This window comes from Syngnathus scovelli, chromosome 6 (genome assembly GCF_024217435.2).
Source record: "Syngnathus scovelli strain Florida chromosome 6, RoL_Ssco_1.2, whole genome shotgun sequence".
Lineage (NCBI taxonomy): Eukaryota > Metazoa > Chordata > Actinopteri > Syngnathiformes > Syngnathidae > Syngnathus > Syngnathus scovelli.
Genome location: NC_090852.1, coordinates 11409139 through 11425174, shown reverse-complemented (window position 1 = coordinate 11425174; position 16036 = coordinate 11409139). Strand labels below are relative to the sequence as shown.

General features: G+C 43.0%; 3 protein-coding genes across 7 annotated transcripts in view; 1 reads left to right on the top strand and 2 right to left on the bottom strand.

The window, feature by feature from the left end:
- The window catches only part of mob2a (MOB kinase activator 2a), a 42175-nt gene extending 38723 nt beyond the window's left edge, over window positions 1-3452 (top strand). For all 4 annotated transcript variants that reach the window (XM_049724187.2, XM_049724186.2, XM_049724185.2 and 1 more), the window contains exons 4-5: window positions 1039-1163; window positions 1685-3452. In XM_049724187.2, coding sequence (XP_049580144.1) covers window positions 1039-1163; window positions 1685-2007 — 448 coding nt within the window. In that variant the 3' untranslated portion in view covers window positions 2008-3452. The remainder of the gene's footprint in view (window positions 1-1038; window positions 1164-1684) is intronic.
- A 198-nt stretch (window positions 3453-3650) lies between these two features.
- Window positions 3651-7139, bottom strand: kcnj11 (potassium inwardly rectifying channel subfamily J member 11). Its single transcript, XM_049724182.2, has one exon. The coding sequence runs from the start codon at window positions 6063-6065 to the stop codon at window positions 4905-4907; it is 1161 nt and encodes a 386-aa protein (XP_049580139.1). The 5' UTR covers window positions 6066-7139; the 3' UTR covers window positions 3651-4904.
- Window positions 7140-7284: 145 nt separating this feature from the next.
- Window positions 7285-16036, bottom strand: part of abcc8 (ATP-binding cassette, sub-family C (CFTR/MRP), member 8) — a 34257-nt gene continuing 25505 nt past the window's right edge. For both annotated transcript variants that reach the window (XM_049724168.2, XM_049724172.2), the window contains 14 exons: window positions 14965-15212; window positions 12840-13006; window positions 12148-12375; window positions 11794-11886; window positions 11568-11670; window positions 11176-11289; window positions 10807-10927; window positions 10528-10658; window positions 10382-10460; window positions 10195-10303; window positions 9511-9614; window positions 8836-8969; window positions 7737-7799; window positions 7285-7603 (listed from right to left, as the gene is read on the bottom strand). In XM_049724168.2, coding sequence (XP_049580125.1) covers window positions 7466-7603; window positions 7737-7799; window positions 8836-8969; window positions 9511-9614; window positions 10195-10303; window positions 10382-10460; window positions 10528-10658; window positions 10807-10927; window positions 11176-11289; window positions 11568-11670; window positions 11794-11886; window positions 12148-12375; window positions 12840-13006; window positions 14965-15212 — 1832 coding nt within the window. In that variant the 3' untranslated portion in view covers window positions 7285-7465. The remainder of the gene's footprint in view (window positions 7604-7736; window positions 7800-8835; window positions 8970-9510; window positions 9615-10194; window positions 10304-10381; window positions 10461-10527; window positions 10659-10806; window positions 10928-11175; window positions 11290-11567; window positions 11671-11793; window positions 11887-12147; window positions 12376-12839; window positions 13007-14964; window positions 15213-16036) is intronic.

The window sequence follows — 16036 nt, the reverse complement described above, 5'->3', positions numbered from 1 at the left end:
TTAAAGTAGCAAAACACAATTTGTTAGTGATGACACTTTGTGTTCGTCCCATTCCATCCATTTCGTCACGTAAGCTTCATCACCCGCCCGCCCTTTCCTGCTTGTCTTTGGCGGCTGTGGTGTCAGTGCCCCTGCCCAAATACTATTTGGGGAAGAAAATGTTACTATAAGCTATGGCGTGTCATTTGAACCGATTTTTATGTGGAACAGAGGAAAAAAAACGGGACAATATCTTGTAGTGTTCTTGAACTCTACATTAACTTTAACTTCATATTTGAGTTTTGATCTTTGTTGTTTAAAGAAAAAACAAAAAGTCACACTATTTCCCTGATCTATATCACAATGAAAACCATTTGTTCCAGGCTAAAACTACGTGCATCGACAATTTTCAAAGTAATTCTTAAGAAGTGTAAAAAAAAAAAGTCAACAACAGTTAAGATATTTCAGTTAAGATTTATGTGGCATAACTTGGATTCTTCATCTCTAAGCCCCTTAGGCTGAGGAGGCATCAGTTTTGGAACAGGTCTCACAAAAACGCCATACAATCAACTGCAGATTGCTTGATTGTTTATTTTTTTTTATTGCCTACCAGTAGTCAATAGAATGGTGACTTGAGTAGTGTTAGCATCAGTTAGTGTGTGTGTTCTGACTTATGTATAAATTCGAGGAGGAACGGAAAGAAAAAAAACCCGAATGTATGTAATACTCGCTGTTACTAAGTTTCCCTCAGGTGAGAGAAACCATTATGTCCATTGAAAAGACGTTGATGTCATCCACGAGGTGACACATATTGTGGCTTTCCCAAAATGAGATCAGAGAGCAGCAGATGAAAGATCACCTACTAGTTATTTCTTCTGGAGTTTGTATGAAAGACTGTGTCGCAAGAAATATTTGCGCATCACAGCTGCTCCTTCTTCAAACATTTGAAGGAAAACATTTACATGATTCATGATGACCTCATTTACACGCTGCTCCTCCACTGTCAAATGTTAATTTGCAACACACATTAATGTTTTGTTGTTGTTGTTTTTTGTCCAGAACATACTACTGGCAGGATGAAAAGGGGAAGAAGACAAAGTGCACTGCACCACAATATGTTGACCTTGTTATGAGTCTTTGTCAGAAACTGGTCACAGATGAGGAAGTCTTTCCTACAAAATATGGTAAGTGCACTTCTCAAGAAAGGAAGATAAGGCCTATTGGGAAATAACCTAATTTCACAACTTAAATGGTCCAAAAAGGTACATAGCTTATAAGACACGCTTTTATGTGTCCCTTAAAATTATTTTTAAAGCTGATTCAAACAATAATTTCACAGTTTTTTTTTGTTGCACTGTAAATTATTACGATATTAATTTTTGTTGACCCATACACTGCACTCCCTAATTATTGGCACCCCTTGCTATGATGTGTTAGTTAGCATCTAATACATTCAGTTTGTTTTTTCTGAATAATATAAAACCAAAGTTTGTAAAATCCAATCTTTAATACTTTTATATCAAATACAATCCTGATGTTAATCCTTTGTACAACCAACCCCCTTTTGTGTGCAATTGGGCACAGTGTATCTCCAAATGTTGCACTGCTGCCCCCTGCTGCCTCGGGTAGTGGTCAGCCACTCAAACATAGCAAGAAAGCTCAAGCAAGTTCCTTCCACTTCCTAATTGTCTCACTCTGCCCCCAGGCAAAGAATTCCCCAACTCCTTTGACATGTTGGTGAAGAAGATCTGCCGGTACCTGTTCCACGTGCTGGCTCACCTCTACTGGGCGCACTTTAAAGAGACGGTGGCACTGGAGCTCCAGGGCCATTTGAACACTCTCTATGCACATTTCATCGTTTTCGTAAGGGAATTCAACCTAGTCGATCCCAAGGAGACCTGTATTATGGACGACCTGTCCGAAATCCTGTGCGCCCCCGCCCCTCCGCCGCCCTCGACCGCGCCGGCCCCCTCCTCACCGACCTCGTCTCCCTCCCCGTCCTCACATAACCACGTGACGGAGAGATGAGCGGAGGCGCAGCCGAAATGCCGGCCCGGGGGCGACAGAGGATAGGACAGGAGAGAAGGAAAGACGGCCTGGCTGCCTGCCGCGGTGTGCCAGCGGGACTTGACAGATCTTCCACTACACTTGCGTATTTCGCTGCAACACCAACCAACCAGTCGAAAGGACAAGGGGAAGGGAGGGGGGTGCTTTGGGGGGCTGGGTGGTAGCCAGGGGTTTGTAACGCCAGCAGGAATTGGCGAGAACATTTCTCCCAGGGATTAAAAGAAAAAACACCATCCCTCTCATCTTCTGTAGGACAAAAAAAAAACACAGCTGTGTTTCATGTTTGGTTTCACTTCACTTTTACTTTTGTTGAGTTATTTTGTTCGAATTTGGTTGTTGTTTGGTTGGGTTGAACGTGTGTGTGTGTGTGTGTGTTTATGTAGGGGGTCTTGCAAGCGTGGTGATGGGCCCTCCTGTCTATCCTCTGGCTAGCACACTGTGTACACGAGGGGGGGTTGACTTTGCTCGGACCTGCTCTTGCCCGGTGTTTGTGTCGGCCGGACAAGAGGCATTTCTGCTGGCCTCCTCCGACAACACGAAGCACCACGCTGGCTAATCTTAGCCAGTCCCGATATGGGTTGTTTATGCGGGGCTTAGTTTCATGCACCTCCTACTCAGGACCTGAGAGAGTATGTCACTGCTGCCAGAGAGGCTTTTCTCTCTTTTCAATCTCTGTCCCTTTAGTTGGTCAAACTCTTCTACGCGACCCTTGCGTACTGATGATGTGGCCCCCCCCCCTACAAACATGTTGTGTAGCCTACTTCCCTGTAGAGGGCAGAAAAGATGAACATGCACAGAAAGGTGGACACAGATGAACATTTTAAGATTGTAGATTAGATGTTTAATCTGATCAGCGAAATGGTGATACTTTACCAGACTGGTGTCTGAATTGCAGTGGATTGCTGGTTTCTGTGCAGCACGCCGCCGCTTCCTCCCGCCTCCACCCAAACGTACACACACCTGCCCCAGCAGCACAGAATGACCAAGACGTGATGTCACGTCTGCAGTCCCACACATGCCAACGTGGTGAGAAGGGGTGCAGAGCGTGCTGGTGGCGAGCTGCAAACCCTTCTTTTCTTCTTCTGTTGTTCTTGTTTAGTTTCCCACATCCCTTTTTAAGATTTGTTTTTAAAGATTATGAAAGGAAAGATAGTTTGGAAATAACAATAGTTATCCTGACACATAGAAAAACAACTTCTGCTTGGACTTCTGTCAGACAGCTTCTATGTGGAGGAGGATTGAGTTTATATTTGTCTCTTTTTTAATTTATTTTTGTTTTCTTTATTTGCAGGGTTCTTTATTCTGGCTCTTGTTTTTATGTATTTTAATTATTAACTAAGTTAAAAGCAATTTAATATTTCAAGCTCTGCTGATTATAATCTAATAAAAGAAAAATACCATTCTGATCCAGTGTCTCGTCTCTGTATTTCAGTGTCATGTTATGTTTATAATCCGTAATGTGTCTATTGGAGATGTTTGTAAAATGTCTGCATCATGATTTGATCGGCTCAAAATATTGACGTTTACCCCAGTTGACATCCACAAACGAGCAATATATATTTACTAGACTTAAATGATGACACTCATTCAACTGCATTACAAAATCATAGTATCATAAGTATTTTTTTATTTCATCATGTTAACTTTCCTAGATGTTTTTTCAGATGATTCTAAATCTGTCCTTGTTTTTTCTTTAGCACTTTTCGAAATAATTTCAATACATACTATATCTTCAGGAGGGGAATTACATGCACCATTAGGTTAAGGTGTGGTGATTGACTTGGCCAGTCTAAGACCGTCCACTTTTAATGTTTATTTTGGTTCTTGTCTTGTTGCATGGGGAGACTTCTACGGCGGATTCTCCCAATTAGTTTGGATGCATTTCAATGTAAATTGACACACAAATGGTTTTGTAGACCTCAGAATTCATTCTGCTGCGACCATCAAGAGTTACATCATGAATAAAGACTTCGAAGGAAGAAATATAGCCTACATGCCAGACCGCAAGATGCAAACCACTCATCACCATTTTTATTATTATTTTTTTTTTTTTTTGCAAAGTACAGAGATGAGCCACAAAGGTTTTGGAACTAAGTTTTATGGACTGGGGAGGCCAAGATGAACTTCTACCTAATGGGAAGGGGAAAGTAATTGATCTGCTTATGGTCCAAAACACATCTCATCTGTGAAGCATGATGGTGGTAATGTTGTGGCTTGAGCTTGCAAAGTGTAGTTGGGTGACATGAACTCCTCTGAGTGCCAAAAGTCCCAATGATTGTGAGCAGCAGGGGGGGCCCCATTTCAACCCCTTACACTGAGTGCCAAGCAGGGAAGAAATGGGTATCATTGTTGTAGTCACTGGTATGACTCGGCAGGGGTTTGAACCCACAACCTCCCAATCTCAGGGCGGACACTCTCCTCTTAGGCCACTGAGCTGGTAAACACTTGTATCGTAGTATAACACTTATAGTCGTTTTTAAATAACGTGTATACGCCTAAATATTGTTATCCAATATATCTACTGCAATTTCACATTAGATTGCTGGTTTGAAATTTGCTTCTAATATTATTATTTTTAATAAACATTTACGTTAAAACTTGTCTGGCGTCTTATTCCTTGTTTTTATATATTGCGCAAACGTTTGTAGGTCAAACTTAAAAACAGACAAAAAATGAAAATATCTCAAAAGGCTGACACGAAGGCCTATTCTGTCGTCAAGTAAATTAGGACTGGTTCCCAAAGTGGGGATACTATCTGTGCTCTATAAATCACGTTGAATTGTCTGGAATTGCAGCGATAGCACACGAGTGCATTCTCGTCGTCCACGTTGACGTATTCGGTCGAAGAAAGCACGTTTTCATCGACTGTCCAACCTGGAGCGCCGGGCTATGGTGGCTCCCCGCCGCCTTCTCACCGACGGCCGCAAGGTGACGCCCTCGGTGAGTTTAAACCTCGCGATGCCTCCCACCTCGTCCAGTTTCTTGGCGCTGCAGCACGGCGTGGGCACCTTCTGCGTATTGCCGAATTTGGAGTAGTCTACCGCGTACATGCCGTCCTCCTCAGACACGGTGGGCACGAATCGCTGCCCCCATAGGATCTCCTCGGACACGTACGAGGTCCTGGCCTGCGTAGTGATGCCGGTGGTCTCCACCACGCCTTCCAGGACCACGATGATCTCCAGTTCGTCGTGCAGCAGGTCCGCCGCAGACATGGCGTACAGCGGGCTGTGCTTGTCGATCACGTGGCTGATGATGAGCGGGGACACCAGGAAGACCCCGTTGGTGCCCACCGGGTTATCCATGTTGATGTCGATCTGATCCAGGGGCACCACCTCGCCCTCCTCGGTGGTGCTTCTCTTTACTACCTGCATCCGCACTGTGGCGCTGATGATCATGCTCTTCCTCAGGTCACCGATGCGCACCATGAAGCAAAGTTTGTTGTTACGCACGGAGATGACGGCGTGCTTGCTGAAAATAAGCGTCTCGGCTCGCCGGCGCGCCTGCGCGGTCTTCATGAAGATGCAGCCGAGCAAGATGGCGTTGATAACCAGCCCCACGATGTTCTGCATAATAAGCACGACGATGGCAGACAAGCACTCCTCCGTCACCATCCTCGCACCAAAGCCGATGGTCACCTGCACCTCGATGGAGAAGAGGAAGGCGGACGAAAAGGAGCGAATCTCCGTGACGCACGGCACGAAGTCGTCCGCCTGCCGGTCCAGGTCGCCGTGCGCGAAGGCGATGAGCCACCAGACCATCCCGAAAAGAAGCCAGCTGCACAGGAACGACATGGTGAAGATGATGAGCGTGTGGAGCCATTTCATGTCCACCAAAGTGGTGAAGACGTCTTGTAGGAAGCGGCCCTGCTCGCGGATGTTGGTGTGCGCCACATTGCAGGTGCCGTTCTTGGCCACGAAGCGGGCTTTCCTCGTTTTCGATTTGAACTTGGGCTGCTGGACATCCTCGGCCAAGCGTGTCAGCAAGTAGTCCTCCGGAATGAGGCCTTTTCTGGACAACATGGCTCTCACGCATTACGCCCCCAAAGGCAGGAACAAATAAAAGCGTGTTGTTGTTGTTTTTTTTAGTATAGCTTTGCAGCTTTCTGTCCGCTTTTTCGCTCGGCCACAGCCTTCATGTTCGTCCCAGCTATGCGCTCTCTTCACGTTGCCCCCCAGTCAGTGGCTTGACGTGCCATGTGGAGATTCCTGTCCTTCGTCCTCAGCTGCCACCGTCACTCAGAGCGCACCACCACCATCAAAATAAATAACAGCACCTCACCAGCGCAGCAGGCGCACACGGCATTGAGAGAAATTCAGTGCGCATTCACACGCATTAGACGCAAGCGCCTCCAATAGTTTTTATTGTTGCCGGCCAATCTCCCTAATGCACTTTCCTTTTGTGCCGACACTCCTGCTCGATAGCATGAAGTGAGGGTGGAGACCCTCCCTCCACAATCTGTCATGCCCTTCCTGGGAATTCAATGAGAATGCACAAAGGGGGACAGTTATGGACAGTAGCAAACGTCTAGAAGAGTACAAGGGATCCTCTGATTACGTCACAGGCATACGACATTTCTCGTTTAAGAGACGGCAAGCTCCGTTACTGCCGGAATTATAGCTTTTAATTTGATTGTTTTGTATTTAAAGCCTCAAATTGTTTTGCATCCAGCTATTTACTAGAACTTAAGTAATAGTTATTTATTCAGTTTAGAACTTACTCGAACTAGAGGAGACACCAAAATATCAATTTAACTGAAGTAAAAACAAGACAACCATGAGCAATATTCATAACTCAGTATAAAAGTTATAATCACTGCTGTATGGATTTAATTAAAGCTGTCTTCAGAAAGGAAGGAAAAAGAAAGGAATGAATGGATGAAAATGGGTAAAATAATCAAGAGAGGATGGACAAATACATGAAGGTAGGAAGGAAGCTACAACATAATAAAAATAAAGGAAGGGCAAAAAAACTAAGGGAAACGAAAGGATGAAGAGCAGTTTGGAAGAAGAAAGTAAAATTAAACAAAGGGAAGGAATAAAGGAAGCTGATGTACCAAATGTTTTAGGAGTTGGTGTAAGTTGTGACTGGCACAGGTCATCATGCCGTGGCTATTTCAGGCACCTTATAGCATTCTCAAGTCAGTCATGGCTCCTGCAGGATCTTGTGACACCCATGAGAATATGAATATGAGGCAGTGTCAATGTAGATCACTCTAGAGTCAAGAGCACCTCATTAGCCTCAGTGATAATATATATTTTAATATATATTTTATTTTAATGATAATATATATTTTATTAACAAGCATTTCACATTGTTATTTACAAATATAATACAGTATGAATAAAAAATAAAGGTAAATATTCCATGGATCAATTGCACTTTGAATGTCTTCCTTTGTTTGACATGTTCTCTTCTTGTGCTACTTGTCTGCTTGTACGAAGGAGGCAAAGACACTCTCCTCCTTTCCCAGCAGGGCCTGGGGTTCATCATACTCCAGGATGATCCCCCGCTTCATCACAATCACCAGGTCGGCATTCAAGATGGTGTGGACGCGATGCTGTGCGGCACAGAGAAGAGGGACCGCTTAAGAAACAAACGTGTATGGGGAGAGTGAGTCCGTGCGTGTGTGTGTGTGTGTGTGTGTGTGTGTATGGGGAGTAGTAATTATACACTGCTGCGTGTGCACTTACTGCTATTATAACCACTGTTCTGTCAGCAAAGGCAGTCATTACCACTTTCTGCAAGATGCTCTCCTATGGGGGCAGAAAAAAAACTTGGCTATAAGTCATGAAAAAAAGAAGTTAAAATTCATCAGTCAATGCTTTCTTAAATAGTGCTTGTAACTCAAAACACATATATGTATCTCGAATCATCTTTCCTCACTGAACTTAATGGAAAAGCTATTAATCTGTTCCAGAGCAACTTTGAGTTCCCGCTGGCCACATGGGAGCAGTGTGACACAGACATAGAACTGACTCCGGCATAATGGTAATTTTTTTTTAAAATTATAAAGAATATGTGGCTGTGAGCACTGTTATTTTATCTTTCCATATGTATTATTTCACCATTGGTTTGGAAAACATTATAAACTGCAACACACATTATATTTGTTAGCCTACCTATGATGTTTTGCGTTGTTTAGTAGCATTCAATGAAAGAGACGTTCCTAATTTTTTTCTACGTGGTTCTGTTCATCGTATAATTCACTTTGTTTTATGTTACTTTTGCAGTAAGCTTCAACTTGGAATGCCAATGAGCATTTTAAATCTTTTTGAAGAATTGTTCACTATCTGCCAAACTTCTGCTTGCCATCAAATGAGTTTAGCTGAATTTACTGTGATTATACAGTGCCACCATGTAATGCTTTTAGAAAATCAGTAATTATTTAAAATAAATAGATAAATAAATAAAACCTCACGCTGTGCCAAGCTTTTTTTCCCCTTTTGCTTCCAATGGAATTGACCAACTGGGTGAATTAAGTTAAAAGATCAGTGTTGTCTCCTCGAGGGCATCACTACTGTGTTATTGTGAGCACAAATGTCACTTTTTGTCAACCAGCATTCAGGAGATGCTCTTAAGCAAAAGCCGACTGCCCGCAACAGCCCTCAGGCTCTTATTTGCACTCTTTCCATTCTGTCCTCCTGCAGAAGAAATGTTCTTAGTATGCGAATCACCTACTAAGATGTTGCCGCAAGCTCCTTTTCCTTGTTTTCTTTTTTAGAATATCACTGTGACCTCCCAGTCACCGTCTTCTCTGTAGAAACACTGTCACCATAAGCACAAACTGACCGTTGCCATGTCGATGGATGCCGTGGCTTCATCCATAATGAGGATGCTGCTCTTCCTCACAAAAGCCCTTGCCAAGCAGAAGAGCTGACGCTGACCCTGACTGAAGTTCTCTCCCCCCTCTGTCACGTTGGCATCTGGAAACACGTTCCAAATAAAATCTCATAAGACCAACACAAAATGAAAATAATAATAATGCTCCATGAAGACAAACAACCTTCACACCTACAGACAGACGAATGATAGGCTGGCATTGTGGAGTGAGTGAGGTGAGCATCAAATGATGTTGAAAAATCACCTTGACCGCTTGGTCATGACAGACACTTACAAGAGAACATTTAAGTACAGAGCGATAACCAGCAAGCCCGGAGCAGCTAAATAAAGTCGTAAGCATACCAGGCACTCATCACGTTCATCGAGGAAGTCAGATGAAGGTGAAGTCTACTATTAGATGTGATCTGAATATGAGAGTGCCACCTGAGAGCAGGCACTGTATCAAAAGTATCTGCAGGCTATTTGAAATATTGATGCTCATGTATTATGATACAGCAGATGTGCAATGGAGGATACCTGGGAACAAACTGACCTTTGATTCTATTGTTTATGGCATGACAAGGTCACAACAGTGTTGCATTTATGTCTGTACACACACTAAAATAGATCCAAGTATAAACTCACCCAGCCCTCCTGGAAGTGACTTAACAACAGGCTTCAGCTGAGCTATCTCCAAAGCTTCCCAAAGCATCTCATCCGTGGCCTTCATTTCTGGATCCAGGTTGAGCCTATACACGATCACACACATACACAATAGGTGAAACTAAAGCATAACGCACACCGTGCATGAATTATTAAATGAACGCCCGCAAAAAGCACACTGGATTATAAAATATTTACATTTGATCGAAAAGAATGTTCGTAGCTTATCAACATAACACGACAAAAAAATTCAATGTGAACATAAATCACATTTCCACATATGGACACTTCATTATTTTGGGAGTGTGGAAGGAAGCCGGAGAAAGGAGAATACACAAACCTGATCTGAGATTCAAAGACCTCTAAAATGTGAGCCTTTCTAACTTGGGAACAGATGAGTTCTATTACAATGACTTCCAAGGTGAACATTGTACCGATACAAGGAAGTTAAACTACTCCCCGGTCCAGATCATGATCAACCATAAAGGTTCCACTTGGAAAAAAAAAAAATCTATTCTTGAAAGCTGGTACAGGCACCTTTGCGGTTGTCTAAAAATAACATACTCAGGCTCTTTGTTCTCATCTCTCTATTTCAAGTGTCACTGGATCTAATGTGACCTGACAAAAACTTTTGCAGGTAAAACAGTCGTTTGTTGTTCTTCATACCGAATGGTGCCGCTGAAGAGGATCGGGTCTTGCAAGATGATGGACAGACGGGATCTCAGCGTCTGCAGAGGCAGCTTAGCAATATCAATGTCATCGATCACAATTCTCCCTGTCAAAGTAAAGAAATGAGTCATATTAAGTGTATTATAAAGCGCCGCATCAAACGTGGTGGTTTGAGAGTGCCAACCTTCAAACATGTCCACCATGCGGAAGAAGGCCAGGGAGAAAGATGATTTGCCGCTGCCTGTCCTGCCGCAGATCCCCACCTGCAAAACGACGTAAACATTAACGCTGACTCAGGCTTTTTCTTCTTCTCGCCAAAAGCCTTCTTGCCTTCTGTCCAGGGTTGATGTGTGCGTGGACGTTTTTGAGCACAGGCTTGAGCGTGGCATCATAACGGACGCTCAGATTCTGGATCTGGATCTCGCCACGTTGGGGCCAGCCTTCTGGGACCTGAGACAGGCCTGGCAACCACAACAAGAACATTCATGTGACTGCAAAGTGGACAGTTTGTGTTTGTTATATGTGGATTAGAGACAGGTTTAAATGACAGATTCAGTGTTTTCAGTGGTATAAAACTGCAAATGTTTTCTAATTAAAGGGACAACTCACTGAGCAGACCCTCGTAATTCTCGGGTTCCGTTTTGAGGAGGCCATTAATTCTCTTGACTGATCCAAGCTGTACTTCCATGTCTGCCAGGTTACGCACCATCCAGTTCAGGTAGTTGGACACCTGATACATAAAAGGTGATGATGCTTCTATGACCATGTAGTGCATTGAAAATCAAATATCTTTTTAATTTAAATAGCACAACAAAATTAATTTACATAATAATCAATAATCCATGCATGAAATACCACTCATTTCAGAAGATTGCTCCGATATCGACTACTACATTTTTGCATTGAATCTGCGGCCCCACTTTGGCATGCTGCGACACGTTTACCATCTAATGGTCACACTTTAGCCAACAGTCTCACCATGAGCGCATAGGTGAGGCCCAGCCCCACTAGTCCGGGAGGCAGCCCATCGTTGAGCGAATTTGTAATGGAAGACACAGCTGCTACCAACACCACACAGGTCCCGACATATTCCTACGGGCAGATAAAGTCATTAGAGAAATGTCGTGCTGCAGCGCATATTAAAAATAAAAAGGGATGAGCTGCTTGTTTCCCTGCCAAACACACGCCAATAAAAGGTCTTGATTTGTCCAGGGATCCATAAACTAAGTAATTTCCACTAGGAGCAACTCCAAATTAAAACATCATAGCCAGGCTGCATGTCGTAAATGTGAGCTGGACGAAAACTATACTTTTTGTAATCCTAACAGCGAGAGCCAACAAGACCAGGACAAATATAAATAAGTCATTACCATGCGGACCTCCAGCCACCGATTGGCTGCTGTGAGAAAAAGCGAGGCGATGTTGTTGGCGTCTATGAACTGAAGTAACCTCTGTCTGAACCTGGGCTCGTACCTGAAGGATAAGAAAACTTGTTTCTTGTTGTAATTTAACCAGCAGGGATGTTTCTAAGTACAATGAAACCAGAATAGTCCTGATATAATTGCATGAGCCCATTCAAGAAGCTCGTGCGCTCACCTGAGGGCCCTGATGGTGGTGAGACCCTCCACTGTCTCAGAGAAGTGGGAAAGCAGAGGCAGTTGGGTGCTGTCCTCTAGCTGCTGCAGGTCCCTTTGCAAAAGAGTAGAAAAAAACTGATTCCTAAGCAAAGTTCGGCAAAATGAGGCTAATTGGGATACTCAAAATGTCCCAATACATTTGTCCAGAATGAAGTCAATGAAAAACTTCACTCATAATGGTTAATGAGGCAACCAGTCCTCTTTTTTTCAATTCAAACATTGGTACGGATGCTATGTGGGTCCAAGGAACTTTGGTGTCATCATGCATCTTGCATAAACACCGACCCACACGCTTGCACTCTGTCAATCTCACCTGGAAGCCACACGAAAGTATTTCTGGATGAAGTAGCAAGTGACAGCCAGCGGCAGGAGGGCGATGAGGAACACGGGCGTGACGTAGGAAATGACCCCCAGGGCGGACACACACAACAAAGTGGAGCGAGAAAGACACTCCAGGGTGGTGGGGATGTGCTGGTCGATCGTGTTTGTGTCTGTGGAGAAGCGGTTGAGGATGTTGCCAAGTGGTGTGGTCTCAAACAACCTGTATAAAAAAAAAAAAAAAAGTCATCTAACCATTTTGTCACATTCACATTTACGGGCAATTTGGAGTCTTCAATGAGCGTGATTTGCATCTTTTTGGAATTTGGGTGCGAACTATGTAGGAGGGCCCAAACTGAGATTCAAATCTAGAACCCCTTGATCTTATTGTAATGCTACTTTAGCTTTGGACCTCAGCTAAGTAGTTGAGGTTTAACGTGAGATGCAAGCACGTGTTATTGTATTTCAAATGTGCTTGTGTACGTGTGTCTACACACGACATGTGCAACAGTCTGTCAATGTAACAAATGTCTCTGGGCTTTGTGGAAGGAAAGCAGATGGTGCTTGGAGTAATGGGGCGAAAAAAGCGTGCCCTTAAGTGTGTTGTCTGCTCTTAAAACAAACATAAACATCGTCAATCTCTTTAACACATCAGCATCAAACTGCTACATAGAGAATTGTATGTACCTCATGGGGGCCAGGGTGATCTTGTTCAATAGGTTCTGATGGAGCTTCTTGGCCACATTTAGGCCGGTCCACTCCACAGCCACAGAGGAGGCCAAACACAACATGATGCCGAGGCAGCACAACACGCTGAACACCGAAAGATACCACGAGTGACTGAAGCCGCAATCCTGTAACAGCAATTAAAGACTGTTTTTAGTTTTAGATTTCATAACACTGAAGTAGAGTAACTTTGAGCCATCCTGACACACTACACACATACAGAGTATACTAATAGCTGGGCCGGAGTGGCACTCGATCATTTTCAGACTTTCAGATAGGCCCAATTTAATTCACAGTCTAATGAAGATATACAATTTTACACTTATTAATGTGTCAATATGAAATTGATTAGCAGCTCGTGGCAGAAATTGTATAATGAAGTCCATCTCGGTGGGAATTAGTTAACATGAATATTGATTGACTGCATGTAAACAAAGTCATTGTGGTTTGCACGCCAGGTTAGTGGTCATACCACTATGCAAATTAGAAGTCGATAAGTAATGTGGCACACTGGAGCCAAGCAATGTAGTAAATTCATATTTGAATGCAGAAAATCTTCTAAGCAAAAACTCAACAACAGAGCAAACAGCCAAAGTGAAGACACAAAAACACCTCACTATCTTATCATGTTTTGATCACCGTGAAAAGATTTAGCTAAAGCCATTATAACTTGTTAAATTGAAAAAGATTATTCTCTTCTCCAATGGATTTTTCCAAAGCACCTGATAGACAAATCTGCATAAATCAGCACTGACTTTGGATTGACTTGTTTCCAAGATTGATAATAAGCTCACTACATGAATCACACTAGGAACACCAAACAGTTCCTTTATTGTCACTTTGTCAATGCGAAGTGTGCGTTGTGCGACAGCAGTCTGGCAGCCGTACAACAGCACAAAGAAAAGACGGAGACAGTAGTAGCTAAGCAATTATATTTGACTGCTGAAACTAGACTTGGCTGTGTCGAAGTTTGAGATTAGATCAATTTGGCAGAGATCGTTGAAGTTCATTCAAGCATCCTTTGGCATCGAGCGCACGGTTTATCGTCTACTTGAGTCAATAAGAAGTATGTTTGAGTGGAACAAATATTAAAGGGAATAGGGTGAGGTGTCTTTCAGAGTCCTTAGCTGCCACATGACCCTTGGAAATTTGATCTGGCATACACATACAAAACACGCTTGCGCATGATGTATGCATATATTTACACCTCTAAATAAATACTGATATCCGATCTGGCTGACCTAAAGCAAATGTCATGTGATAACGTCACTGTATCAGGTCAACCGTCATGTTCAAATATTCATTATGTTGTGTTATGTTTTTATGAAAATAGGTGCACGTGTGTCTGTCTGGTAGAAGTTACACTGAAAAGAAAAACTAACGATCTCTTTCAGTCTTGCAGTAAGTTGTAATGGTTTTCACTTGAAAGAATGATGAGTCCCACAGGTCATTTATCTTTCACTCAAATGTCTCCAAACGTTGCTATTCATCAGTGCGTTCATTCTGCTGTTCTAATGGCCGGCGTGTGGTTGTTTCAGGGCTTGTTAAAAAACACTCCAGCTGGAGCTGGCAGTTAGTGGTTGTGCTAGAGCTTTAGGCCAGTGCAGCTCAACACGATTCACAGATTAGTGCGTACTTGGTTATGTAATTTTGCTGCAGCCCACACTTTTAAAAGGCATTGATAAGAATGACAGTTGGCAGTGAAAGCAAAGACAAACGTGAATGTAAAGCAAGCAGTCAAGCATTTGTTTTCACGTTTTCGTATATGTAATCCAAAAGGATTTAGCTCCTGCAAAATCATAGGTTACGGTTTGTGACTTCCGTACAAATTTAGGTTCAATACTGCCATAGGAAAGCAACGTATGGGCCCTCTATTACAATTGGTAAATTAAGCTTTGCAATAATGCATCGTGCATATCTTTAGTATACCTCCATAGCAGTGTCACATTCAGGCATTTTGATTTTGATTCAGCAATGGCATTCCTCAGCTATTGTGTGCTCTACCTGGAAGAATTCAACTGACATCTCTCACTTTCACAATATTGAAAGAAAACAAATCTTTTCAAAAAACACTTGTCTTCCCCACCTGAACAAGTGTACAGTTGCGTGCTGTGGCGTCCGACTTGGCCGTGATGACGTGTGACGTCCAGTGTGCCAGCCAGTAGTCAATGGACACCATAAGGGTGTGTTTTAGGAGCTGTGACAGGAGGAGCAGGGTAAGAAGGAGGATCCCGGCCGAGGACAGGTAGGTGCCACAGGAGTGCCAGGGTATGGTGGCTCGTTGACGCATTACCTGCGACAGGTTGTCGTCATCATCACTCTCCACAGATTCTTCTATAGACAAGAAAGAGACGAGTTCACTGAAAAGCTGTTACTTATGTAATGCATCTGATAAAGAGCACCACATTTCTCTTACCTCCAATGAACCTAATCTCTTTATTTAGCTGGGCTCTGCTGCTGCAAATCATTGTCCAGATACTGTACTCCCTAAACTCTATCGGACACATTCCTCAGATCTTAATTTCTGTTTCTTGAATAGGTTTTCTCTAAAAGGCATTCAACAAAATATATAGTGTATATTTTTTTCTTTGTTTTTGGTTTGAAGGGATATTAACAAATGCCTAGTTACAATGTTGGTAACTACGGCAATAATGTGAAGGACATCAACCCTGCAACCAAACTGGCTCAATAAGAGTCGCATAATTTCAGGAGGTGGCAACTACCCCCAAATCAATATAAACATAAGTGTAAAATACATAGTAAATAAGGTGTGCATAACGGTTACAGTTGTGAAAACTGAAACCTTGGCAAAGGTCGGAGTCGTAGGCAGAGGCTCATTCCCATGAATGCAATGTTTTGCAGAAGCAAAAGAGCATACACCAACTGGGGGTGAGTGACTGACATTAACACCTGCTGAAAGTCTACATTTGCACACACCATGAAGCAGGTCAAGGAGCATGAAGCTGTTCGTGAGTGTTGACAAGAAGCGGGACTAAAATGGTTCACATTTGCTATTATTGCCTCACTCCATGCACACAGACTTTTGGAAAGCAAGCTCGAAGGATGTAATCGTATGAATGAAAACACTAGATGGAGGACTGGGCTCTAAAAAGTGGACAGAGTTGTGATTTTCAAGCAGAATTTGCTTTCACTTGTTA